This window comes from Sinocyclocheilus rhinocerous, unplaced genomic scaffold (assembly GCF_001515625.1).
Source record: "Sinocyclocheilus rhinocerous isolate Xijiao unplaced genomic scaffold, SAMN03320098_v1.1 scaffold1053, whole genome shotgun sequence".
NCBI lineage: Eukaryota > Metazoa > Chordata > Actinopteri > Cypriniformes > Cyprinidae > Sinocyclocheilus > Sinocyclocheilus rhinocerous.
Genome location: NW_015638958.1, coordinates 294,770 through 322,664, shown reverse-complemented (window position 1 = coordinate 322,664; position 27,895 = coordinate 294,770). Strand labels below are relative to the sequence as shown.

General features: G+C 36.5%; 3 protein-coding genes and 1 long non-coding RNA gene across 4 annotated transcripts in view; 3 read left to right on the top strand and 1 right to left on the bottom strand.

The window, feature by feature from the left end:
- Nucleotides 1–265: 265 nt before the first annotated feature.
- Nucleotides 266–19,254, bottom strand: LOC107750335 (uncharacterized). Its single transcript, XR_001641132.1, has 5 exons — nucleotides 19,025–19,254; nucleotides 2,370–2,497; nucleotides 1,862–2,000; nucleotides 1,602–1,658; nucleotides 266–366 (listed from the first exon to the last, which is right to left on the bottom strand). It is a non-coding gene; the product is annotated as an uncharacterized LOC107750335 (long non-coding RNA).
- Nucleotides 6,164–18,917, top strand: cpxm1b (carboxypeptidase X (M14 family), member 1b). The gene is made up of 13 exons (XM_016565677.1): nucleotides 6,164–6,783; nucleotides 9,152–9,261; nucleotides 9,568–9,707; nucleotides 9,902–9,986; nucleotides 11,102–11,252; nucleotides 11,447–11,535; nucleotides 12,427–12,550; nucleotides 15,964–16,179; nucleotides 16,300–16,436; nucleotides 16,546–16,840; nucleotides 17,733–17,872; nucleotides 17,968–18,070; nucleotides 18,167–18,917. Exons 1-13 carry the CDS (start codon nucleotides 6,207–6,209, stop codon nucleotides 18,475–18,477), a joined length of 2,478 nt encoding a protein of 825 aa, XP_016421163.1. The 5' UTR covers nucleotides 6,164–6,206; the 3' UTR covers nucleotides 18,478–18,917.
- Nucleotides 19,255–19,381: 127 nt separating the features above from the next.
- On the top strand, nucleotides 19,382–25,190 carry cox18 (cytochrome c oxidase assembly factor COX18). The gene is made up of 7 exons (XM_016565675.1): nucleotides 19,382–19,511; nucleotides 20,166–20,595; nucleotides 22,010–22,110; nucleotides 22,694–22,860; nucleotides 22,991–23,100; nucleotides 24,227–24,334; nucleotides 24,869–25,190. Exons 2-7 carry the CDS (start codon nucleotides 20,179–20,181, stop codon nucleotides 25,034–25,036), a joined length of 1,071 nt encoding a protein of 356 aa, XP_016421161.1. The 5' UTR covers nucleotides 19,382–19,511; nucleotides 20,166–20,178; the 3' UTR covers nucleotides 25,037–25,190.
- Nucleotides 25,191–26,696: 1,506 nt separating this feature from the next.
- Nucleotides 26,697–27,895, top strand: part of LOC107750333 (insulin-like growth factor-binding protein 7) — a 9,231-nt gene continuing 8,032 nt past the window's right edge. Inside the window, exon 1 of the mRNA XM_016565676.1 lies at nucleotides 26,697–27,157. Coding sequence (XP_016421162.1) covers nucleotides 26,743–27,157 — 415 coding nt within the window. The 5' untranslated portion in view covers nucleotides 26,697–26,742. The remainder of the gene's footprint in view (nucleotides 27,158–27,895) is intronic.

The following is a 27,895-nucleotide window of genomic DNA, read 5'->3' as shown; positions in this document are numbered from 1 at the left end:
TTATTTTTTATTTTTAAAAAATCTTGCTGACCCCGAACTTTCAAACGATAGTGTATATTTACATATATTAGCAAATGAAACAATCACAGTATACAGAACGAAAAAAAGCACAATACAGTATGGACTAAACTGCACAAAAAGACACACCAAAGAGACAACAAAAAATATTTAAATTCATGCCTCTCCAGTTTAAACTTAATATTGTTTAATAAACTTTGCCACATAAAAGTAAACTTCCAGTATACCTACCGGCTGAAAAGCCGCAGCGTGTGTTGATTTCTTGCAGCAGAAGAGGGCTGCCTCATGCACACTGACTCCCAGTGCCCAGCGGTGACAGTGACAGAGGCAGATGGCACAGGTCCGGGTCTAAGGAGAGGAACACAGGGTGCCAGGGTTGCACGGGACACCCGGGAGAGCCTCTTAAGCAGCAGTAGGCCACTTACATCTATCAGGGCCAGGGTGTTAATGAGAATGACGGATAGAAGAACGCAAGGGAGGAGGAAAAGAAGGACGCATTGATAAAAATGACAAAAGAACAGATGCAGGTGAACAGGTAGAGGGAGAGTAGGAGGAGGAGAAGAAGAAAAGTTGAATGACATTAATGATAGTCGTGAGATTACTCAAAGTGCAGGGGTGGGGAACGTCAGGTGTACAATGGAGGAAAAATTTCCAGACTTGGAACTGAAATCAGGGAAAACCTGTGTTGTTTTTTAAGTTTAGAAAAACTCAGAGCTGGTTTCACCACAGGAGATCATGCGTATATATCCCATCATTCTTTGCTCCTGCAGCTAGGTGTGTGTTTTTGTGCGAGCGGCCCAGCAGAACATCACACATGCATTATGGGATGCTGAGGGGGCGGGTGCAGGAAGGGGACAAGGATCATGAATATTTTATAGAACATGAGAGGGACCAAACTGGGGTCGTCAGGAGATCATCAGCTGAGCCCATCAATATTACATGACACTTCCACATTTATTGTTCATGGAAGAGGGAATGTCTTGGGAGGGGGTTTCATCCACGTATTCTTTTCGGATGAATCAGTGGAAGTCAAGGGAGGAAAGTTTTATGGAAGGATAAACTTTGTTTCTTGTGGATTTTTACACATACATGACTGACATTTAGCAGAAAAGCTCTGCTAGATATAAGAATACAACTTTTTAATTCTCAAAGCCGAAACTGCAGCATGTTGATGCTATAACGGGATGTCTTGGGAAGTTTTTGCCACCTGCTGATCACAGTTTCCGTTTCACTAAAACACACCAGATGTATTTTCCCTATTAATCTCGATTATGCAATACAAAATCTAGCAAGATTTTACTTCAAATGCTTTACATGGGAATTACACCAAATATCAAATTAGCATAAATCCACACATGCACAATCCTGCATTATTTTATCTGAGAAATATATATCTATCTATCTATCTATATAAATCAATACATAAAACAACATTAAAAAGTTGAATTAAAATATTAGATTATTAATATTATAGAACTGTTATAATAAAAACATTTTAAATAACTAATGTAAATTATGGAAAGTAATTCATAATGAATAAACATTTTAATTATATTACAAGACATTTTATAGAATTTACTCACCAGTTGTTCTCCAAATTCTTCTGAACAATCCAGAGTTTCGATACTTTTATAAGCCTGCTGGAAATCAATAATTGAGCAGTGAGGTATAGCATGCTGTTAGATTTTCGGGTGAGGGGAAGAATGAATATTTATAATTCTGAAGTCCTGTAGCGTTCAGGTAGTACACCGTGGTAATGAGAGGACACACCGAGTGGAGCTCGAAAAAAAAAAATCAAGCTGTACAAGAACATGAAAGAAACATCTGAAGGAACTTTACTCACCGAGTATATCCTGTGTTTTATTTGCTGTTGTTCACATCTCTGGTTTTAGGTCAGGACATTGCCGTTTTCATCAGGAGGTTAAGTTTCTCAGGCTGTGGAGGTCTATGACGGACTCCTGTGAATTGATGCAGCTCACCTGCTGTATGAGCGATATTGTGGTTTATTTGAGTGAGCTTAAAACGAGAGCACAGAGTCAGTGTGTTACCTTAAAATCTCTCTTTATCTGCAGTGTGTAGTTTTATTAGACAAAACTGAATTTTCCATTCACACGTAACTATGTTTAGAAACATTAAGCACACAGAAATTAATAGGACGTCTTTGGGAAACAAACCCACATATAGTGAATCATGAAATGTACAAGAACTGATTAGAGAGTAGCATACCAAGCTATCAATAATTCAAACAACAATCGTGCCATAAAACTCCCCATACACACACACACTCAAAGTCTTGTCCCCAGCTCTCTCTCTCTCTCTCTCTCTGTCTCGCAGAAGTCTGGGCCCCTCACCTGGCTTAGATCAACAGAAGTTGCTCAGCAGGTTCTCAGGTTCCCCGTGTATGGCCTGGGTTCACAGCTCTCATAGGTCATTAAAGGAGCGGCATGCTGCTAGCTCTCATAGCACTGCTGCTGGGTCACTGTACAGGACACACACACACACTACTTAGACCTGCTCCTAATGAAACTCACATGACTTCAGAATTTACAAAACAGACCAGCTGAAGAATGTACGGAACCAGACATAATTTTGAAAATTATATATTTGTGTGTGTGTGAGTATAGTGGATGACAGAAAGACTAAATCTAATTCTATATTCTAAATATATTACATAACATATTGTAAACAAAGACACACACACACACACACAGACACACACACACACACACACATATATATATATATATATATACATACTTATTTTAAACTGATATATATTAAAGCTGATATATATTAAAACATTTTATATTTAATGTATATGTGCCTATTCTATCAAGTAATTTTAATAATTTTTATTTAACTATTATTATTTAATAATTTAAGTAATTTTATTAAGTAATTTTACATGTATGAAAGAATCTATCTATCTATATATTATTTATTTCTCCATTCATTTTTTTAAATAAATTATTCAATAATAAATAATAAATAATTTGAACACCTGATGTCTTTTTCCTTGCCATATATACATTTGTAAGAATATATACATGAACATAATATTTTACAATTTGTTTATATACAAAAAAGGAGCTCTAAATAATTGCTTAGACCCCAAAACTTGTTTACAATCTGATATAAAATCAGGAGGCTATATTTAATTGATCTGTACAATCGAAGTCTAATTGGTAACTCAATTTATAAAGCTATAATCATAACAACTATTATGCCCAAGCAGACCGCTGGGAGCAATAAGCATGTTTTCTTCTAGTTTCATTGCAGTTCCTAGCACCAGTCCCACCAATTTCATATGCTACATGACAGCATCAGCCACCTGACAAATTATTCACTTATGGTTTGACATGCATAGTTAGTAGTCACTTAGTACTCCAGTAAAGATGACCCCAGACAGTGTACAATAAAGTCATGTTAACACCTATACAGTCAACATAACAGCGCAACAGTCTCTATATAGCACATAAGTAGAGCAGGTTATGAATATTTCGCAGTGTTAAGTTTCCTATTAAACGTTGACATTTCACTCCTCACTGTAGGTGGTGCTGGGAGAAACTGACAGGTTGAGGAAAGGAATTTCCATGCAAACTCCATGTTTTTTTCTCGCATCCGGTGTGTGCATGTGTTAGAGCAGGGGTGCCCAAACTTGGTCCTGGAGGGCCGGTGTCCTGCAGAGTTTAGCTCCAACCCCAATTAAACACACCTGAACCAGCTAATCAAGCTCTTACTAGGCATACTAGAAACTTACCAGCAGGTGTGTTGAGGCAAGTTTGAGCTAAACTCTGCAGGACACCTGCCCTCCAGGACAGAGTTTGGGCACCCCTGTGTTAGAGAGAGAAAGAGAGGGGGGAGAAAGAAAGGAATAAATTGAATTTTTCAGGAAACTACACCCTCCAGCACAAAGATCTCAAATATTAAGTTTCCTTCGCTTAGCTTTGTTCTTATGCAGACACTAATAAATGCGTTCAAAATTAGACAGACTTACAAGCACCATTAAATCATATAAATAATCAAATAATACATACATTTCCATCACCTGAGGTTTAGGCTACCTGCATTAACATTCAATGCATAATGTCACTAAACTAATTTATGATGTCAAAAGACCTCTGAAATATTTATATGAGAAAGGGAAACTAGACCAAGCATTACTTAAGAACGAAAAGAAGAAGAAAACACCACTCATTCAATAATTTATTGAACATAAAATGATAAACCGCTTTAAATGCTCAGAATTGTTTGTCTGTTTTTCACATTTCTGAAATGGTTGTATGAAGTTTATTGAAGTGCGTAATGCATTAATAATTGATGGTGATGGGGTCTCTAACCTCGTTACTATAGTAAAGCTCAACAGGAGCTCAGATTGGACATGAAAGACAGTCAGCAGTGCAAATAACCAGCATTTCAAGTCCATCTTTCCACGCATAAACAATATCTTATTTATTTGATCAGAACTGTCTGAGCGTTTTATTTAGTTTTGCCCAAAAATCTACTACTACTAATAATGAACCCTTCCACATACGAGTCCTCGTGTTTTAAACGCTCAAACTTCTATATGCTATCATATTGTCACATTAAAAAATACACAGTGTTTTGTCGCCATCTAGTGGAATGTTGTTATTAACAAATGATAAGTGTGGATTCAAATTTGGATTTGGATTTGCTTTTCATTGTTATACTCATGATAAACACACGCACACGCACACACACCCGACGACACTGTTCTCATTCCTGACAATGAATTTTCTAGAAGTTTCCATATGGGGGTTTGCAGCAAAATATCAAAATTAAATTGATATTAAAATGAAATCAAGTAGCCAACACTGTCGAAATGTGAGAGAATGGAATTTTTCAAGTCATTTAATTCCCTCCATGCTACAAAAAGGATTCAAGTGATGTTACTTCTTTGATGTCACGAATGTTTTAAAATTATGTAAAATCACTCTTTAACAAGGTGGCATGCAAAATGTTGGACGCAGCCACATACTATGTTGTTGGTAATTAAAATTAGCTGATTAAAAATAGTTACTAGAATAAACTGAATAATAATTCAGCGGATTCTGTCATTAATTTTGACAATGTGATTTTGTTGAATACAGCCAAGAAAGTCAGGAGGTTGGTAACAACAACACAATAACAGAGAAATAATCAACGAACTACGATCAACTAGCCCTCTATTTAACATTAAAAATATATATATTTCATCATACCTTTAGCTTACTCAGTAGAGCTGCATTCGTAGTTGCGCAGGAAGTCTGTGTGTCACTGTCAAATGTAAATTAAAATGTGACTGTGAAAAGGACTGTTCTAAATCGTTACTATAGTAGTTTCTTTGTGTGAACATTTGGGCGGCGTTATGCAAATCTTCCCACATAGTGACGTAGACATGTGGGGGCGTGTTAGAACCAGCCGTTTTAGGTAGGCGTGGTTGACTCTTAACTTTTATAAAGAATATCTCTTTGGATTTGAGACTTTAGTCTTTGCAACTTTACAGATCTTCTTTATGCACCAAGAGCTTGTAACACTCCAGAGAGAAAGAAAAAATTGAAATCGCATCATATGACCCCTTTAATGCTAGAAAGCCTGCACTTGACACCGGCACTGGAGTTAGTACAGGCCAAAACGACCATTTAAGCAGGATTTGAGCAAATATTTAAACAGACATATGTTGTACCTTAAATATACTCGATTAATTCTATGTTAGATAATAGCACTTAATATATATATATATATATATACCTAACAGGTCTTAAACAACAAATCGCATGAGTTTTCCCCATTGTTAATCAACTATTCCAGTTATTTTTAAAAAGTCTGGCCTGTCATCGCCACTAGATGGTGCACTAATCCCATTAATTGGGACTATAAATATTAAACTTTTTTTGAGTGGAAAAATAATTCGAAAGGCACAAGTAATACCGTAAAAACGATATATAATATCATGATGCTCAAAGTACTATATTTTTAACAAAAACACAGAAAGAGAAAACCCAAGAAGAAAAATGAGAAATGTGCAAAGAAAAGTGTATGGCACACATTTTCCCCTCAAACTCTCTCCCTCTATTCACAGTAATATGGTCTCACATTTGCTTTGCATCACTAGTGGCGCGTGATTTTGCAACATTACGGGGTTTATGTGTTCAGATAGAGCAACATATCTGGGCTGAGAGGGAACCATGGCACCAACCGTTTTACTTTTATCTTTGCTAACTTTTATTGTTGTTTTAGTTGGAGGAGTAACTACTTCGCCTTCTCTTAAAAAATCTGCTACAACTGCATCATATAATTTAAATTACACTCAAGCATCATCTGTAACTGGAAGCGGGATAGCCCGTATTAAACACAGGACCACCAGAGCTTATGGAAACATCTCACCTACTAAGGTAAGCAGATTCTCCAAGACGGTCAAACCCACTGAGGCGACCACCAGAGCTCTGAAACCCACTGAGGGAAGCACCAAACCTCTGAGAGACACGCCATTTAAACCCACTCCGGCCACCAGAGCTCCCAAACGCACAACAGTGAAGCCATTCGAGTCAACTAAGGGTACCACAAAAACTCTGAAGCCCACTGTGAAATGGACTGAGGTGAGCACAAAAGCCTTGAAACCAACAACAGTGAAGCCAACACTACCATCCACAAAAACGACGACCACCCCAGTGCGCTTCAACACAGAGGACCTGAATGAGAACATTGATAAAAACGTGGAACGGAGAGTTTGGAACAAAAAAAGTGAAGAACCACCGGTATTTGGTAAGTAAAAGTGACACTTATGTTTCCACTTTTGGAAATGAATGTTTAGCCACGGATAAAATTATACTTTTAAATAAAATATTCTAAAAAAGAAACTATTACTTTATAATGATAATATTTATACAATTACAATTGCATTACATTGTTAATGCAATTGATTTTTTTTATTTTTTATTACTGCAATAAAATGGGCAATTAGAATTCTATCAATATACAAATACATAAGTTTTAAAAGTGGAATGGAAAGTTTGGAAGACAAGACAAAGTGAAGAAGCACAGGTTTTGATAATAATGCTATTAATGTAACATAATTGTATTCATATAACATCTATCTACATGTATCTATCCGTACTTACATCCATTTATATATTTATGCATGCATCATCTGTCCATCCATCCATGCTGAAAAAAAATCCTCCCAGGTTATTAGTTCATAAAAATGCAAGCAAGTGTTGTTACATAATTCCAGCCATATTCAAACACTGCACAAAATAGTCCTCTTCCTGTTTCAAAAGGCAATGGGTTCACACATCGGTGAACTAGTTTTCTCCACTAACCAAACAAACCATAGAGCTGAAAAGCATGATTTTCCATAGATTATATTCAACTGCTGGAATTCTCTATGGTCAGAATTATGGGAAAATCTTACTTTCCGTCTTTCCGTCATGTATCTTGTAACAAAGTTAACTAAAATAAGGACATGTACATAACATTTGCTAGGATTATAAAGCTAGTTGAAGTCTTCATTATGATGAGGACAGAGACAAAGAACCATCTCACAGCCCTGCTGTCTATCAACTTGAACCATATAACAGTTTAAAGGACAGCAAGACAATAGCCCTGGTCAAAGTAATTGGGTCATCTAAACATCAGCAGTGCCAGGAAATCTCCCCATTTTCAGATGAATTGGTGAGGAATGCTGACTCCGCAAACCATCCGACTGACTCGCCCACAAGAACCCGATGTGCTTGTTTCTCACTGAAAGTCTCATCAGAGTCTCATCACTTTTACATGATGTCCATACAGTACAAAAGTTCAAATGCAACATGCTCAATCAGCTACAATAATCCTAACCAGTAACAAACAAGACATTTCTGGAAATATTAAGCAAGCTTTTTGCTCATTAATACGTTCACAAGTTTAACTGGGAGGTCAGTAGTAAAGTAAGTAAGTAAAGAGAAACCTAAAATCTTTACTTAAACTTGCCTTAAAAGAGCATGAAGCCCCCACCAGCAGCAGTTAATGCATGTGGAAAATATTTAAAGTGAGCAGGATCTGGAGCATGAAAGATTATACCATGCATACTGTAACTGATTTTTATCTGTGTGTTAAGGCACTTGTATACTGAAGTATATTTATAATAAATACTATAAACTAAACATTCTGGCAGGATGTGGTGCATCACATGCAATGAGTCATTATTGCTTTTGAACAGGGTTTTGTTTACAAGACAGTTATTATGATCTAGTGAAAGTCTGCAAATGGTGTTAATCACTCAACTAATATAGTTTGCTTTACATGTAGTTGTGATATCATGTATAAGTTACAGAAATATATATTGTTCATCATTTTGAATTTATATGTAGTTATTTAGGTTTATTGTTCATAATATAATATATAATATAATATGTTTTATTTAGGCTACTTCCATGTTATTTTGCCGACTTAAATGTGTGACATTCATGTTGTTATAATGAACTCCCAACTCAGAGGTACGAGTTTCCCCAATTGTGCAGGTTTTAGGAAACTGGGGTTTGCAGGTTTGTGAGGGAACTGTAATAGATAGCTTAGCTAATGAAAAGCTAAATCATACAAAATGTAAAATTAAAAACAAAGACAAATCCAAATCAAATGAAAGATAAAATGTTTTGTTTATCTGCATATCATGCAACCATTAACTGACATCAGAAAAATGTGAATATGTGAATGTGTTGTTAAATTATTGAAATATTCACTTCACTTCAAGTAACTATTTTAGGTCAAATGGGTTCAGCTGACAGAAAACATTTGGGTGTTCCAGCAATAGTGAATTGGACTTTTTCCACATAGTGGTATCAGTGTTTCCAGAATGGATCCTAAAGGCTTCAAAAACATATAGGAACACTACAAAAGACACACTACAAAACAGCCTGGTAGAGAAGGGAGAAAGTATTTGAAAAGCGGATGGGCCACGCTGGACTCCTCAAACAACAGTTTCTTGTCTGTCCTGCAGCTGCACCGAATGTAAAATCTTATGCACTGATTACTAAACAGTTCTTTTAGTAATAGCATACAAAATCCACTTGGCTCAAACATCTAAGGAGCACACAATGTTTCTTTTTTCTCTATTTCCCTCCTCCACTATAAATAATCTCTTTTGCTTTCTCAGAGTGTCCTCCTTTGGGTCTGGAGTCTCTGAAAGTTAAAGACTTGCAGATTCAGGCCTCTTCTTACAAGCGTATGGGCCTGGGGCCACACAGGGGCCGACTCAACATACAGGTGGGCCACACATACATACACACTAACGTCCTATAAAGTTTAGGGTCAGGAAGTCAGTAATTTTTGAAAGAAATTAATCATTTTATTTAGCAATGAGTCAGGTACACATTAAATTGATCAAAAGTGACAATAAATACATTTATAATGTTAAGATTTCTATTTCAAATAAATGCTGTTCTTTTCAATGTTTCAGTGTAGATGTCACCATAAATATAGTATCCATTATCATCAGCATATTTGCCAATTTGTGGTTTTCAGATTAACATGGACCACCGTTTCATTGTTTTTTTTGTTTTGTTTTTGCAGTCTGGTGTGGAGGATGGCGATATCTATGATGGAGCTTGGTGCGCCCAGTATAAAGACCAGAACCAGTGGTTACAGATAGATGCCAAGAAGCTCACACGGTTCACAGCAGTGATACTACAGGGTCGCAGCTCTATATGGAGGTACTTCATGTCATAATATATTTCTTTGCAATGCCATTGTGACGAGAGGGTCGCGGGGCCGAGAGCCGTGGAAACGGAGCGAGGCCGGTGGAGTAAATGCTAATGCACGACACCTGCGCCACTCACCGGTCACAGCCATAATTAAAAGAAATAGTAAATTCTAATAATAACAATATGCCACTTTTATTCTGCAGCTTGGACTATGTAGAAACCTTCAAGGTTCAAGTTAGCAATGACACCATTAAATGGAAGCCATGCATGAATGGAACAGAAGAGGCGGTATGTTGGTCTCTGTTATCAAGTGTAAAAATAAATTGTCTTTTTTATACTTTCTACACTACCAGTAAAGTTGTGAAATAATAAAGATTTTTTTATGTTTTTGAAAGAGATCTCACCAATGCTTTATTTGATGAAAAATACAGTAAAACAGTAATATTGTGAAATATTATTCAAATTTAGTCATATTTAACTGTTTTCTATTTTAATATATTTTAAAATGTAATTTATTCCTGTGATGCAAAGTTGAATTGTCAACAGCCCTTCTCCAGTCTTCAGAAATCTTCCAAAATCTTAATTGTTACTTTTAATTTTTTTAACCAGTAGTATATATACCCAAGTGAAAACATTTAAATAAATATGATGTCAGAAAGTTGCCATTTTTGCAACTTGGTTTCAATTTTTTTTTTAAATAAAAAATTGCACTTAAACATTTTGAGTTCTGAGACTTACAGTATTTTCATACAGTGAAAAATAGTAACATCTAAATTAACTAGTTTTATTCAAGTCAAATATGCTATTTAATATCACAGAGTCAACCTAAATGCAGTATTTTATACCAACATAATACATTTTTTAAAGTAAAATCATGTAGAAATCGCTTTTTTTTTCTCGCCACTTTTTACAGTGTAGAAGACTATTTTGTCAAAAAAATATTTTTTTTTGAAAAGACGACAGTATTAGAAACAACAGTATTTCTCATTATATGACCCTATTAAGCATAATTTTGAGGCTGAATTACAGTTTTCCTTTCATTTAACAGAGTTAATCTAAAATAAGCCCCGTTTTCCAGACAGTAGGTTGTGCCATTGACTGCTGCTGGTATATATTAGCCTCAGTATCTTTGTGACATCATTATATCCATTCAGTGTTTCCAGCTGGCACAGGGTGGTTTGTACTAACAGAGGTTGGAGGCAGGAGCTGGCAGTAGTTGGCAGGGTTAAGCGGCTCTTTTGAAAAAAATAGCCTGCCCACTGCGGACTGCGCTGTGCCAGTCTCTCGTGTGCCCTCCTTTGGGCATAGACTAGAATGAGGTGCAGTGCCAGCTGCCACTGGCAAATGTCATTTGGATCGTATCAATAGGATCACTCACCAGAAGTGATCTTGTATGCTAACAGGTGTTTGAGGGGAACAAGGACAGCGAAACGCCAGTCTTGGCCATTTTGCCCAAGCCGGCGGTGGCACAATACATACGCATTAACCCTCAGACCTGGTTTAAGAATGGGACCATCTGTCTGAGAGCTGAAATTATGGGCTGTGCGCTGCCAGGTATGCCAAACACAAACCTTTCATTCATCTCACATATGGAAGATCTTTCTTTGACATATCATGGAGATCACAGGTCTAAGGAAAACAACGCATTATTCAAATGTATTAAATTGATAAGTACATAAGTAACAATATACTACTGTGAATTAAATGTGGGCATAGTAATATTAGTGAATTGTGCATTGTGTTTTAAGATCCAAACAATATCTACCCATGGCAAGCTGAGGAAGGCACCAATGACAAACTGGACTTCAGACATCATAACTACAAAGAGATGAGGAAGGTGAGAAAGACGGAACATTTTCTGACCTTGTTTTGTTGGTGCTTAGTCAATATGAAATGGTGAAACCCACTGAGATATTGCAGATTAAAAATGATATATCAGGCTCTGTAGAATTCCAAAGTGTAATGGAGTAAATTGATTTGCTTATTGAAGATAAATAAATACTGTGAATCATAAAAAAAACAATTGCTACTTAAAGCCAGCAGCCCTACATGCAATTGCAGAGCACTTCAGATTGATAGAGCTGGTCTTTCAGTCAGGCCGCATGATCTTATAACCAGCCCTGGCGAGAAAACAAAAATTTTTCCAGATTGTCACGTCAGGATGTGAGCACTGCCTTGCGGATCACTTGTGGTCAGTCTGACTACTATTATGCAACAGTGTCTACATTAACACAACCCTGCGGGCAGGTAACAAAAAACACATTTATATACACACAGAAAGATAAATGCAAGGAATGTTTTAGTATATTCTCCATGTTCACTGATCTGAAGGAAAATATGCGCTTTGTCATACACTACTGTCCAAAAGTTTGGGGTCAGTATGATTTTTTAAAGTGTTTTAAATAAATTTCTTATGCTTACCGAGGCTGCTTTTATTTAATCAAAAATACACTTAAAACAGTAATATTGTGGAAAACTGTTACAATTGAATGTAAGTGTTTTCTATTTTAATATAGTTCGAAATGTAAATTATCATTATGATATGCTGCTCAAAAAGCATTTCTTATTATTATCATCTCATTATTATAAAACACTTGTGTTGCTTCATTTTTTAAGGAAACCATGTTTGATCAATTCACTTTTGTCACTTTTACTGGCATTTTAATGTGATGTGTCCTTAGAGTACATTAAGTAAGAATAAGCTAATGCATAATCATTTGTCTTTCAGCTCATGAAGTCTGTGAATGAGATGTGTCCTGATATCACCCACATTTACAGCATTGGCAAAAGCTACATGGGCCTTAAACTGTATGTAATGGAAATCTCAGACAATCCAGGCAAACATGAACTGGGTGAGTCTGAGTCCCAACACTAGTTAATCTACCACTAACTATATTCTGTGTAATCATGCAAAAACCTGACCAATATAAATTTATGCAAGCACAATTTTAGCCCAAAAAGTGTTTCTTTAGCTCACTTTCATCATGTGTTTGAATAATACACAGAGTCTTACTCACTCTAAAATGTGCAGTTTTACTGTATTGGGGGGTCCGGGGGGGTATCCCCCAATGTATCGGGTATTGGGGGGTCCGGACCCCCCGAAAACCAGTTAGTATCTGGTGTGACCACCATTTGCCTCACGCAGTGCAACACATCTCCTTCGCATACACTCTTAAAAATAAAGGTGCTTCAAAAGGTTCTATATCTCGGCAAAGGAGAAGTGCTCACTAACACAGATTTAGACAGATTTGTGAACAATATTTGAGAGAAATAGGCCTTTTGTGTACATAGAAAAAGTCTTAGATCTTTGAGTTCAGCTCATGAAAAATGGGGGCAAAAATAAAAGTGTTGCGTTTATAATTTTGTTCAGTGTATAAACACTCAGTAAATCTGTTAGTAAATTTAAGGCCAAGCTATAGGATATTGATGTGGCAAATCTCTGTGCCTAAAGATAACCAGGCAGAATATGCAGACCTTTGAATTTTCAATGCAGATTTAGGAGAGAAAATGTGTGGAACTCTGAAATTCAAACAGGGTAAATTGTGTTAAACTAAAGAAACATAAGGACCAAGGGTATGTAGAATTTTGTAAATAACTTGAGTTCAAATTCTGTGGAGTTTTCTGGCACAAATTCCATGTGAGTTCAGTTATCAGTTTTTATGCTGGAATGAGAGCAATTGGAACACAGCCCAAAAACCCTCTGCCCCTCTCTCTCTCTCTCTCGCTCTCATTCACTCTGATCTGTCCGTTTACACTGGGCAACTCTAGTGTTTACATTGGCCTGTGGGTTAGAGATTGGTTTCTCGGTGAGAAAGGTTGCCAGCTCTGGCAGTGGTTTTCTCATCTCCTGCCAGCACTCATAATGCAAGCTGGAGCCAGGGATGCAATCGCAGAAAGCCATGGCAGCAGGCCTCAGAAAGTGTCTAGAGAATGAAAGTGGGAAGAAATAACCTCACCCAGTGTGTTAGAAAATCATAGAGCATTTCACAAGTGGATCAAAGCATGTGGCAATTCTGTTTAGGAGGAAATTTGATGTGAATAATAATAATAAATTAATGTGAGAAATACCAGGCACAGTGGAAAAATGCCAGCCTACAAGACTCCACAAGTTATGGCCTCTTTGGAAATAGATTAGCTTTATGTCAGCTGTGTTCATGAAATGAAAAGAGTATGAAAGTCCATTTATGTGTTCTAGTATTACAAGCCACATGCATCACGTCTGAGGCCAAATAACATACCTAAACATCATTATTGGATTAACCGCTTTTTCTCAACACATAAACAGTCCTTTCATATTCAGTTTCTACTTACAGAACACTGGAAATAAAAATCCCACACTGCTGCACTCTATACAGGAGAGTATTTCCTAGCCTGTCTGATAGGTATATCATAGGGGTGTAACAGCACACGTATTCGTACCAAAACGTTTTGGTATGGGTTAGGCTTTCTGACAAGATGCGCATTAAATATCACATGCGATTTATCGTGCAGCCCTAGTATGGGTCTTTCGGTTCGGTACACATGTGTACCGAACAAATACAGCATTGTTTAAACCACTGAGTGGAACTTATGATGTTGCTAAAAAGAACATTATTTGGTGTATTTGGTGTAATGAAATGTGTTTATGCGGTTTAAGGTTCAAAAAACACATTATTTTCCACATACTGTACATTATTGTTTCTCCTCTATGCCCCGCCTTTCTGAGGCCAAACAAAGTAGGTTCGCTTTCACAACGAAACACAGCGTCTCCACGGCATGGCGACGGCAGCGGCATCAATACTACAGCGAGAATAAAAGTTACTCCTTCTTTCTTTGTGTGAACATTTGGGCGGTGTTATGCAAATCTTCCCACATCGTGATGTAGACATGTGGGGGTGTGTTAGAACAAGCCGTTTTAGATAAGCGTGGTTGACTCTTAACTTTTATAAAGAATATCTCTTTGGATTTGAGACTTTAGTCTTTGCTACTTTACAGATCTTCTTTATGCACCAAGAGCTTGTAACACTCCAAAGAGAATGGAAAAATTGAAATTGCATCATATGACCCCTTTAATTAGAAACTTCCAGTTTTATATATTGTTACTTCTTATCAGAAACAAAGTCTTGTCTTTCAAATTATGTCCATTTTTTCAGGAAATTCAAACAATAAATGATCGCTGTATAAACGCCTCAGTTCAAACGGCAGTGCAGAGTGCAAGTGAGCGCAATCATTGCTTCCTCTTTACTAATAGTCTTAACGCGAAATAAACATGAATGAACATCCCATGCCTCATGTAATCGCTCAATCAGTGTTTCAACCGTGGAAAGACGTCAATAAAACAGCTTGTAAGCAATGTTTAACAAAAGCATTTCATTTACCTCAGGCAAGTCATCAATCTAGTCAAGAGAAGAGCATTTCGTGAAATATTAAGACTATATACTTATTATATTTTACTTTACCTGTTAGTGATGTCTTATTTAATGTATGTTTAAATAAATCTGTTATGAAACAAGTTATGGCAGCCACTGTGTATTTCAACAACAAAAGCAAATTTTATAATTTAAATGCTAATTTAAAAACTGCATTATGTGCAATTTACATGTTTGTGTAAAAAAATTTGAGTGTTAATTATTATATTTAAAAATAAATAGTAATTAAATTTCAGTTTGTGCTCTGTTGTTAATTGTAACCTTATAGTAATATAAACGGGCTCATTATAGTTTAGAGCATAAGCTGAGGTAGATTTTTATCCCTAAGAAAGTTTTCATTATAATTGAATGTATTTAAAGAAAGAGCAATTTGTTCAGCAAACAACTGTTTAATATATTTATTTATTTATTTATTTACTTACTTATTTTTCGCCCTGCTGTACCAAAACTATACCGAACCGTCATGTTTATGTGCCGTTACACTCCTATTATATTATCCTTTTTGCTTTGTACGCTTCATGCAATTTAGATCCTTCTCTCTTCAAAATAAATTCTATATTGGCTTCTATGGTTCCATGAATAACCTTTAACATCCACAGCACCTTTCTATTGCACAAAAGGTTCTTTATAGTGGAAAAATTATATTTAGATCATTAAATAGTCTTCACACTAAAAAAAAGTGACTCTTTTAAGAACTGTTTACAGAAAGGTTCTTTGGGGAACCAAAAATGGTTCATCGCTGCAAAAACCACCTTTTGGAACCTTAATTTTTAAGAGCGTTGTTGTTTTAGGGGTTTTCCAGACTCACTTCTTTGAAAGAGCATGACAATCTAAAGGCATTTTGGCTCCCCCTGCAGGTGAACCTGAGTTTCGCTATGTGGCCGGTATGCATGGGAACGAAGTGCTCGGCAGGGAACTACTGCTCAACCTGATGGAGTACATATGCCATGAGTACAAACGTGGAAATCAGCGTATTGTTCACCTAGTCAAAGAGACACGCATCCATCTCCTGCCCTCGATGAACCCTGATGGCTATGAATGGCTCCAGAAACAAGAGCCGTCATCAGTTGGATGCAAACTATACCTTTTGTTCTCAGCGCTAACCTCCATGGAGGAGAGCTGGTGGTCACATACCCGTTTGATATGACCAAAGACTGGGCTCCCAGAGAGCACACTCCCACCCCCGATGAAAGCTTCTTCCGCTGGCTGGCCAAACTTTGCAGATCTGAACACAGTGATGTGGGATGCCATAGAGCTGGAAACAGACAAATCTAAACTAATCAATCACTACTTTCCCATTCCAGAGTACTATACTTCAGAAGATGCTATGGTATGAGGTCTCACTGATTAAAACAAGCACCCCTCTCATCTTTAAATGGCTTCAAATTATCATTCTCAGACGATTTTCAATAAACCATTATTTTGATCTTATATTTAAGGTGGCTCCAGAAACGAGAGCCGTCATCAGTTGGATGCAAACTATACCTTTTGTTCTCAGCGCTAACCTCCATGGAGGAGAGCTGGTGGTCACATACCCGTTTGATATGACCAAAGACTGGGCTCCCAGAGAGCACACTCCCACCCCCGATGAAAGCTTCTTCCGCTGGCTGGCCACGGTTTATGCGAGCACCAACCATGTGATGTCCAACCCAGACCGAAGGCCCTGTCACAATGAGGACTTCCTTCGTTACAATAACATTATCAACGGAGCAAACTGGCATACGGTGCCAGGCAGTAAGTACTGCTGCTTTTGAGATCATAAAGGAACTCAATCTTTGCTGATAAAATATATGTAAAATATGCAAAAAAGAGGCCTGTATCAAAGGTTTTCTGTGTTATTATGAGAGGGTTACACCCACTCTCTCCTATATATATATAATCTATATATAATAAAGGTACTAAATATATATATATAGGCCAAGTTATTGCAGAATGTATGTATTATTATACTATATTTTCTACTCTAGCTATCTGAATTCCCTCATTTTCTCTCACCAGGAAAAGATAGTAATATCACTTTTTCACCTCATAATTTTTTTTTATCATTACCATTACATTCAGGGTTCAAAATGTACTTTTAACCAATACACACTACCAAAAGTTTAGGGTCAGTAAGGTTTCTTAAAATGCATCAAAAGTGACAGTAAAGACATTTACAATGTTATAAAATAATTGGTTTCAGATAAATGTTGTTCTTTTGAACTTTCAAACAATCTTGAAAAAAAAAATGGCATCACAGTTTAAAAAAAAATATCAAGCAGCACACCTTTTTTCAACATTGATAAAAATAAGTAAATGTATCTTGAGGCGTAAATCAGCATATTAGAAAGATTTCTGAAGGATCATATGTCACTAAAGACTGGAGTAATGATGCTGAAAATTCAGCTTTGCATCACAGGAATAAATCAGATTTTAAAATATAATAAAACAGAAAACAGTTACTTCAGTTTGTAATAATAGTTCGTTCACAATATTACTGTTTTTACTGTGTTAATATAAATGCAGCATACATCCATAGAGACTTCTCTGAAACATTTAAAAATCTTACAGACTTCAAACTTTTGAACGGTAGTGTCTGAGAATATTAACCCTGATTGCATCACTCTGCCTGTGTCTTCATCTGTAGGTATGAATGACTTTAGTTACCTGCACACCAACTGTTTTGAGGTGACGGTGGAGCTGTCCTGTGATAAGTTCCCTCATGCCAGTGAGCTGCCCATAGAATGGGAGAACAATAAAGAATCTCTCCTTGTCTACATGGAACAGGTACAACATATTACATACAAAATGCCAGCAACCACGTCTAAACACCTGAATGTGTCAGAAAAAGCAATGCAAACACTGATTTGTCCATATGACAGGTGCACAGAGGAATCAAAGGAGTGGTTAAGGACAAAGACACTGAAGCCGGCATCGCTGATGCCATCATCAAAGTAGATGACATCGACCACCACATAAGATCAGGTAACGTTAATGCCATTCAGAATGATTAAAACAATCATTCAAATACTTTCAGGCAGCTACAAAATGAGCTAAAAATGTCCTCCTATCCTGTTTCAGCTTTTGATGGGGACTTCTGGCGTCTGTTGAACCCAGGCGACTATGATATCACAGTGACCGCAGAGGGATACTTCCCAGCTACACGAAGTTGCAGGGTCGAGTACGAGCATTACCCAACTATATGTGACTTCCACCTCACCAAGACACCAAAACAGCGTCTGAGAGAGATCCTAGCCAAGGGAGGCAAGATTCCCAAAGACCTACAGCTCCGACTGCGCCAGCTGCGCATACGGAAACTGCGTGCCAGCACTAAGCTTATTAATCAACGCAGGGCATCACAGCAGCGCAGGGCTAGGGGGGCCCACAACTAGACTGACCTTTAACCTTTGACCTGTTTTGCCGGCCAAGTACAGGATTAAACTATCAATGTCACAGGCAAATGCAGTTTAGAGGGCCTGTCCTTTCCTGTGGTAACATACATTGTGTATTATACATTTAGAGCAGATACATTATGCAGTGTACTGTAAATTTTACACAAAAATGTTTCAAACTGAACATTTATTGATAAAATGGACAATTAAAAATAACACCATCTTTGGACATTTAGATTTTCGTGCTAATATGTGCTCATATTTCTGCATAGAAGAGCAAAGACAACATCTCAGTCTGAAATGTTTTGTCAAATGGTTTCATTAAATGTTTATATTTTGTCTGCTATATTTCAAACAGTTTAACCCTGAAGATTAAATATATATACTGAATACTGAAGAGTTATTTATAATGCTAGCAATTCCGTGAAATGAAGTTTGATTAATTACTGTATGATTTAGCATGGGTGTTTTGTTTTTGAAGGAAACGGTTGTCACAAAATCTAGCAACACATATGTATCAAGATAAACAATACAAAGATCAACATACCTCACATAACAAGCATTCGTATTATCCAAATACGAGTAGTTACAAAGATCCAGATGAAACGGGAATCATTTGTAAATAACTTTTGTAATAACTTAACATGATGAATGAACTTGGCTCTGTATTGTCCCTATGTACGCCACTTTCTCTGTTTGACCTGTGGCTGTCAACAGATGGCGCTGAGGTGCTTTAGGAGATTCCAACAATGTACATAATTATAGAAAAATAAATAAATACGCTTTTAGAATACATTGAATCTACTCTGTATTTTGTAATACTTGTCATACGTTCGTAATGATTTATTTTAAATATAAAAGGAGCGATTCAGTGACGCAAATGTTTCGCGCGACATACATGACGTCATATTCAAGCGACTTGTGCCTGGCTCATTTTGACATTCCGGATGAAAAGGATAAATATACTTGGAAACATAAAATGTTTCAATACACATTCAACGCGCAAATGATGTGATAAACAACCGCAAACGAAGGTATTTTTTGAAGATTTTGTTACGTTTCTTCCAGTTAACTTTACTGTAAGAGCCTGACCAGGTTAAAGGTGTTATCTTGACTGATTTTTTTTTATTATTACTATTGATTAGTGTTCGATAGGCATTTTAAATTGATAATTTCGAACAATAATAGCCATTTTTGTGTTTTATTATAATACGAATAGTTCGTTTTAGTAAAATGTTATTTTAAAGAGATTTGCAGAATATCCATAACATAAAATATTAAATGTATCATACATGGCATTTGATTTGTGTGTCAAGAGCAAAAGAGAGGTAAAGTGTATGAAACATAGCAGATTATGATGTACGTCATCCAATAAAAATAATAAAGGACACAAAAAAAAACTAATCTTTAATCATAAACAACCAATGAGCAATAATTACTTGCATGTTAATATCATTATGCCACGGTGTGCATATGCCATGCTTACAACAATTGCTTTAGTTCTAGACATGCAAAAACAAAATCAGGATGTTTTCTGCAAAAAAAAAACAAAAAAAAAACAGGATATGTGGCTTAGAATAGCTGGATCACTAATGTCTGCAAAACTGGAAAAAAGGATTTTGCTTTTGTGTGCAGACATTGCTGAGACACTTCCTTGATCCTTCACTGTTTTTTTCTTTTTTCTTCAGAGGTTCATCCATAATGATATGGACGAAGTTTACCAGGTCGATGACCTTTGTGACTGTACGGATATGTCACTATGGAAGCCTAGCAAAACTGAGGCCTCACATCAGAAGCATATCTCACAGATCCTCCTATCTGGACTCCAGGACTCACAGCATCCGACCTCTCTGCTGCAGTTCACCCCTCTTAGCTGGCCATGCGTCCATCACACTGACCGTGGGGCTTCAGCCCAGAAGAACTATTACCACAGACCGACTGAGCTGGTATGAGAGCGTTGCAGACTCTACTCCCGTATACCTCACAGAGCAGCTCCTCGTGTCCGCTCAACAGATGACAGGACTGCCGTGGTGGGCCAGCATCATGTGCACGACGCTGGCCCTGCGTACCGCCATCACTCTCCCCCTGGGAATCTATCAGTCCATCATCATTGCAAAGGTCTTGTATGGATATTTGGTTGTGTAAAATCATGTTAGCTTTGGTGTTGTTGTTGTTTTTTGTAGCTATATACAACCATTCAAAAGTTTCGGGTCAGTAAGTTTTTTTAATGTTTTTGAAAGCAGTATCTTATGCTCACCAAAGCAGCATTTATTTAATCAGAAATACAGTTATATTGTTAAATATTATTACAATTTTAAAAAGTTTTCTTGCTGAATATATTTATTCAGTTATGGCGAAGCTAAATTTTCAGCAGCTATTACTCCAGTCTTCAGAAATCATTCTAATATCTTGATTTGCTGCTCAAGATACATTTCTTATTATTATCAATGTTGGTATTTTTGTGAATACATTTTTTCAAGGTTCTTTAATGAATAAAAAGTTCAAAAGAACAGCATTTATTTGAAATAGAAATCTTTAAAGATTACAAGTTTTCACTGACATTTTTAATCAATTTAATGCATTGTCGCTGAATTAAAGTATTAATTTACTGCCCACAAACTTATGAACGGTAGTCGATGTTGTGATGATTTTATCACTGTACTTTGCGCTTATTTCTGCTAATTCACGGGCCAGTTTTTGTCTTTTCTTAAAAGGATATATTATTTTTAGAATATCATTATTTTCCTTTTGGTTTTCATTTTTCATTTCCCATTATTCCTATAATTGGCATCTCTTCGGTGTTATTTGAGTTCCAGCTTTGCCTTTTGAATTACAGGCACATCAAACCCAGGTTTCAAAAGAAAAAGAAAACATTTTTCAACGATTTATCCCTTTCAATAATGTTGCAACATGAGAGTGTTGGTTTCTGACTAGGTTTAACTTGAATCATTGAGTAAACAGACCTTTCTCATTTGAATTTATTTGTTTGTTTATCTACACATAGAAAAGTATGTAAGGCACATCTTGGAGTTCAGCAGATATCACAAAGTAAACACTGGAGATCATGTGCCTTATTAAGAGTCTCTCTCTCGCCCAGTGTCTCCCAGCTGTGGGATGTTTCTCTTGCCAAGGAGGAGGATTGAAACAGAAAAAGAATGTGCCTCCCCTCCTTTTTCCTCCCCACTGATGTCCCACAGTGTGAGAACATTATCTGTAGTGTGTCAGACCATCTCTTTAAACTGATGTTTTTATATCTAAAATGGAAGCAGAGATGCCAAATCAGTTGTCCTTTTAATATATGAAATGCAAATGCACATGAAAATATGCATGTGGCTGTCTGTATCTGAAGAATTTAATAATTTGTTAAACTGATTTAAAACACTGGTCTATCCAGGCCATATTTAGGTTTTTAGTCCCAGTGACAGTGGCCAGTGAATGAATGTTTTCATAGGCCAGGGACTTTGTATCTGTTGGAAAGGAAAAAACTTCTGGCTGGAAAAGAGTAACCTTTGTGCCCTTTTGCCCCAGCTAGGTTGAAGCTCTGCAGAAGGAGATAGCTGTGTTGGCCCGCCAGTTACGCTTTGAGATCTCTGTAAAAGCCAAAGAGAAGGGCTGGTCAGAGAAAACGTGCAGGTAGGAAATAATTAGTTTAATGCTATCTGCTGTGTCTTGGGTTAAAGTCTTGAAAAGCCCATACTAACGGTCTCAGAAAATGAGGAATCAGATTTATCTGCAAAAAAAAAAAGACATTTTGTTTTAATTTACTTGAAGCAAATTGGTTTTAGAAAATATATCTTTATTAAAGAGATGTTTTTTTACCTTTTTTTTTTTTTTACAAGTTCTACAAGTAATCAAGATTTTTTTATTAAAACTAAAATTTATTTACCATTGGGGTAAGAACATTTTAAATATTAGTAAATATATATTTTTTTAAATATTAAATATATTGTAAAACTTAAAACTATTTTTAAACCTAAATATAACTAAATCTATAATTAAATATTAAACGTATATGCAATATTAAAAACAGTTCTAATATCTATTGCAAGTGTGCTTCTTTAGTAAACATTTTTTTAATATGAATATTTAGATATTTTTACTGAACAAGATTTATTTTCATCACACTGGCATGGTCTGACAAAAACAGTATAATATACAGTTTGTCAGTTACACCAAAACATTGTTAGCCACTTAATTACTATAATTGCATTCACAGGTTCCATTTCAAGAAGAATCTGAAACGAATTGTGTCTGAGCTTTATGTTCGAGATAACTGCCACCCATTCAAAGCCAGTTTGCTGATCTGGGTCCAGCTGCCCATGTGGGTTTGTCTGTCTCTGGCCTTGCGTAATCTCAGCCTGGGAATGGGACATGTTCCCCTCGGTGAGTCGCATCCATCGGTCAATTGTTCCACATGTTCTGTTGTTTGAATTTAGCAGTGCATCCCTATAATCACCTGTAGGGAGCTTTTAATATACTAACATATATATTTCTGTACATTCATCAACATCAGAAGCAGGTTTGGCAACAGGTGGCGTTCTGTGGTTCCCTGACCTCACTCTCCCAGACTCTACCTGGATCATGCCAGTTTCTCTTGGCCTCATCAACTTGCTCATCACAGAGGTGAGGCGGTTCTCCAGATTAGGACTTGCTACATCATATTAATGTAATTTAAAATCAATCTAACATTAATTTTAATGTTTAATTGTTCCTAGCACTTGAAGCTTGACTATGACGGCAATGCACTCTTTATAGCAGGGGTGCCCAAACTCGGTCCTGGAGGGCCGGTGTCCTGCAGAGTTTAGCTCCAACCCCAATTAAACACACCTGAACCAGCTAATCAAGCTCTTATAAGCATACCATAAACTTACCAGCAGGTGTGTTTAGGCAAGTTGGAGCTAAACTCTGCAGGACACCGGCCCTCCAGGACCGAGTTTGCACACCCCTGCTTTATAGTCAAAAAAAAGTAATATACAGTGGGGTTCAGATATCTGAGACAACTAAAATTCTATTTAAATTTTTAATGAATTAATAACAAATTATATTTTCAGCATACCAATTTAGGTAAATTTTATAATAATTTCATAATTTTGACCCTCTCTGTGAAAACCCAGCTAAAGTTATTTTTTTTGTGATTTACTGTTTTCTACATAAAATCATCCTTGATAAGGTAAAGAACATTCTGTGAAAATGTAACCTTTATATCTTTAATATTGACTGAGTAAGGCCATGTCAAAGGTTGAAATCATAGTGAAATTAATGGTTGAAATCAAACTTTGATGCTTGTAATCTCATAATTAGATTTTGAGACTTTAGCCTGGATTTCACAGAGAGAGTCACAATTTATTTATTTGTTTGTTTTTGTTTATTTTTTATTAATTGCTAAATAACAATATAATTATAAAATTCATAATAATATAATATCAATTACATTTACATGTATATTTGGCAGACACTTCATCTAAAGCAACTTACATTGCATTCAAGGTAAACATTTCATCAGTTCTTACATTCCTTGGGAATTAAACTCATGACCTTAGCATTGCTAGTGTCCACTGTTTGAGCAACATTATTAATATATCATCAAATGATTTGTCTAACTCTAATCTATTATAATGTTATGTTTATTTATTTTAATTTTAAAATTGGGGTAAAAATATTACTTGTTCTTGATAGGTTTTATGAGATTCTATTATTAACCAATGAATGTTTTTCCTTTTTTTTTTTCTTCTTCCAATCTGTTTTCCAGATATTTGCCCTCAGACAGCTAGAGCCTTCAAAGTTCCAAAAGTATGTGACTAACTTCATCAGAGGAATATCTCTGGTGATGATTCCTATAGCCGCCACAGTCCCGTCAGTAAGTGTCCCGGCCCTCAGCAACTCCATTCAAACATTATCTGCTGTATCTGTGTACAGTAACTTTACGTTAAGCAAGGGTCTGGACAGGTTTCAAATTGTATGACATGAATAAATATCACTCACGTTTTCAAGTGATGTTGTTTTTCCAAAAGAAAAGACAGCTGTGGTACATGATGTCTTTTTTCCCTGCACAGATATGCCCCTTATTGCCCAGAGCTCTGAGGTTTTTGATCTTGCGACAAAAGGGGACATACGGAGGGCCCACCTGAGAATAGTTACAAAGGGCTGAGACGTTGTACAACTTTGCTGTGATATCTTCAGTAGATGTACAAATCGATCTTGTGCTTATCTAGCCGTCATAGACATATCTGTGTTGTGTCTCCAGTCCTTCATACGTAGGAGCAGTAGATGAGAAGTTTCTCAAGTTGAGAATGCTTCACAAAAACAGCACTCTGAATTCACAAATTCAAATAGAAATTTGAAATTTAAATGACCCCTGATGAGTTTTCTTTTCTTTTTTCTTAATTCGTAGTCCATGTGTCTGTACTGGCTCAGCTCCAGTTGTGTTGGCCTGGCACATAACCTGCTCCTGAGATCCCCTCGCTTCCGGGCCGTCTGTCGGATCCCTCCAGCACGCTCAGACTCTGAAACACCATACAAGGACATTGCAGCTGCATTTGTAGCCAAATACATCAAATAGATGGATGTGGACGTTGTAAATTAGAGCATTGGCTACTGAAAATGTGAACGGAACATGTGGATGCCTGTGTATGTAGTGGTGGATTCATCCATCAGATGTGTTTATAAAAAAACTGCTTTAGGAAAGAGACTCTGATAAGTAGTACAATTTTAAGCTGATGTTAAAATAAAAGTTATTTGTGAAAAAAGGATAAGGTCTCCATTTTTTTCTAAGGCTTACAGTTTTGGCCTATCAGAAACAAATGACAAATTTGTAAAGGAAAACAGTGTAGCTCTGTGTAGAGTTGTACAGTAAGAAAGTTATTTCCTTTAACCAGGAAATTAACGTTCTTAGAATTGACAGACAGTTGACCCTGAGAGGTCAAGTAAATATCTACAGCGGATCTAAATATTTATAATTAATTATAACTAGTTATGATTAAGTATTCATATTTCCTTATGAGCTGATTCGCTACAGGGTTGTTGTTCTGTCCTGCTGTTCTGCAGGTAACGTACCTGCGTACACTACTGTTCAAAAGTAGTAACGTACTGTAACGTTTTAACGTAAAAACTGTAACGTACACTACTGTTCAAAAGTTTTGGGTTGGTAAGATTTTTTTATGTTTTTTAAATAAGTCTCTTATGCTTGGCAAGGCTGCATTTATTTAATAAAAAATACAGTGGAAATAGTAATACTTTGAAAAGTTATTACAATTTAAAATACTAGTTTCCTAGTTTACTTTAAGATGTAATTCATTCCTGTAATGCAAAGCTGAATTTTCAGCATCATTACTCCACTCTTCAGTGTCACATGATCCTTCAGAGATCATTCTAATATGCATATTTCGTGCTCAAAAAACATTTAACAATATTATCAATGTTGAAAACAGTTGTGCTGCTTAATGTCATTGTGGAAATCATAATACACTTTTTTGAGGTTTTGTGAATAAATGGAAAGTTCAAAAGAACAGCATTTATATGAAAACTAAAATGTAACAAAAGTATTTACTGTCACTTTTGATCAATTAATGCATCCTTACTGAATAAAAGTATTAAAATATATATATATAAAATCTGTAAATGCCAAACTTTTTGAATGGTTGTGTACATATGCTCATTTTTTTTTTCTTTTTTTTTTTTGTATTTATACAAACAAATCTGGACTGAAAATGATTCTCTTCATGTTTGTACATCTAATATTCTCTAACAGTGTAAGAGAAAATACAAAATAAATATTCACCATATTCCATTATGAACTACTTTTGAAGCCAAAAAGTATGTTGTACTTTGTCGTAACATACAAAACAGTATGTTGTCTGTAAAAATTCACACTTACCAGTATTCTTACTCAGTAGTATAAATGTGTATCTACCCTTATAAATTATGAAAGGGGATCATCAAATTTGGAAATCCTTGGCATAAAAAAGTTTGTGAATCCCTGTCACATTAGACTTAAAGAGACCTTGGGCTCTTTTGAATTGGGACACCCTTGCAACCATTCAGAAAACCCTTGTAACCACAAAAACTTCTAATCCATCAGTGAACATGTTGGTATTCCATGGTATCATAAATAATACCAATAACAACAGAACTATGCCAAGAAAGGAGGATACGTTTACTTGTGCTATTGTAAGTTTATGGTCCTGCTGGGCGGGGTCTAGTACCTCCATCCCAAAGCAGAAAGAAGCAGCAGACTCTGAACCAGCCTGAGACCCTTCACACCTCACCATGATCTGCGTTCTGCTATTAACACTGTTCGCTGTGGTGTCAGCGGACCGGCTGCCCCGCAGCTGCGGCACCTGCGACCCGAGTAAGTGCGCTCCGCTGCCGGCCGAGGGCTGCTCCTCCGGGACGCTGCTGGACGCGTGCGGCTGCTGCGAGCTCTGCGCGTCGGGGGATGGAGAGCCGTGCGGGGGACGCGGAGCCTCAGCCAAGCGCTGCGCGTCCGGACTCGAGTGCGTCAAGAGCGACAAAGACAAGAAGAGCAAATCAGGGGTCTGCGTCTGCAAGAGCAACTATCCCGTGTGTGGCACTGACGGCGTGAACTACAACAGCGGCTGTGAGCTGAAAGCAGCAAGTGTGAAAGCAGTGAAGGACAAAAAACCCGAGATTAAGATTCGGAACAAGGGCAAATGCGCTCAAGGTGAGATGCCTCAACACTATAAGAAGCTCTCTGTAATTTAGCAGTCAACACTTTAATAACTTTCATTAATAAGTAAAATGTTTAGATTGTATAATGCTGATTAATAGTGCATGTGGGCTACAATACGTCATGAACGTTCGATTTATATATTAGGCCTATCATATGGGTGTTTCTGCAACTACGGGCACTTTTGACTCCCCAAAATAAAAAATAAAAAAATCAACCCCTGTGAATTTTAATTTTAACCATCAGAGTCTGTAATACATATAAAAAGGTCAACAAAATTGCAAAGAGTCATTAAGATTTTAATCTGAAACATGTTTATTTTTTATGTTTTTCAACTCTTATTACAAAATGTCCTTACCGCAACGTTAGAACTCAAACTGTTTTTCATGTTTAAAAAATATTATCTCCTAAAGTTCCCGTTTTTTTTTTTCAACTGAGGCCACTGCCTTCTTCAGCTTGTAGTTTGCATCTCTGAGTTCATAGTACATCTTTGATTGTCTCTTTTTTTACTTTTTTACGCCTAAATATATTTAATATATAAACATAACATATTTTTCTGAAATATATATGCATGTGTGCATATTTATATATACATAATAAATATACACAGCACACATAGATATATTATGTAAACAAAAACTTTATTTTGGATGTGATTAATTGCGATTAATCGTTTGACAGCACTAATACACACACACACACACACACACACACACACACACACACACACAC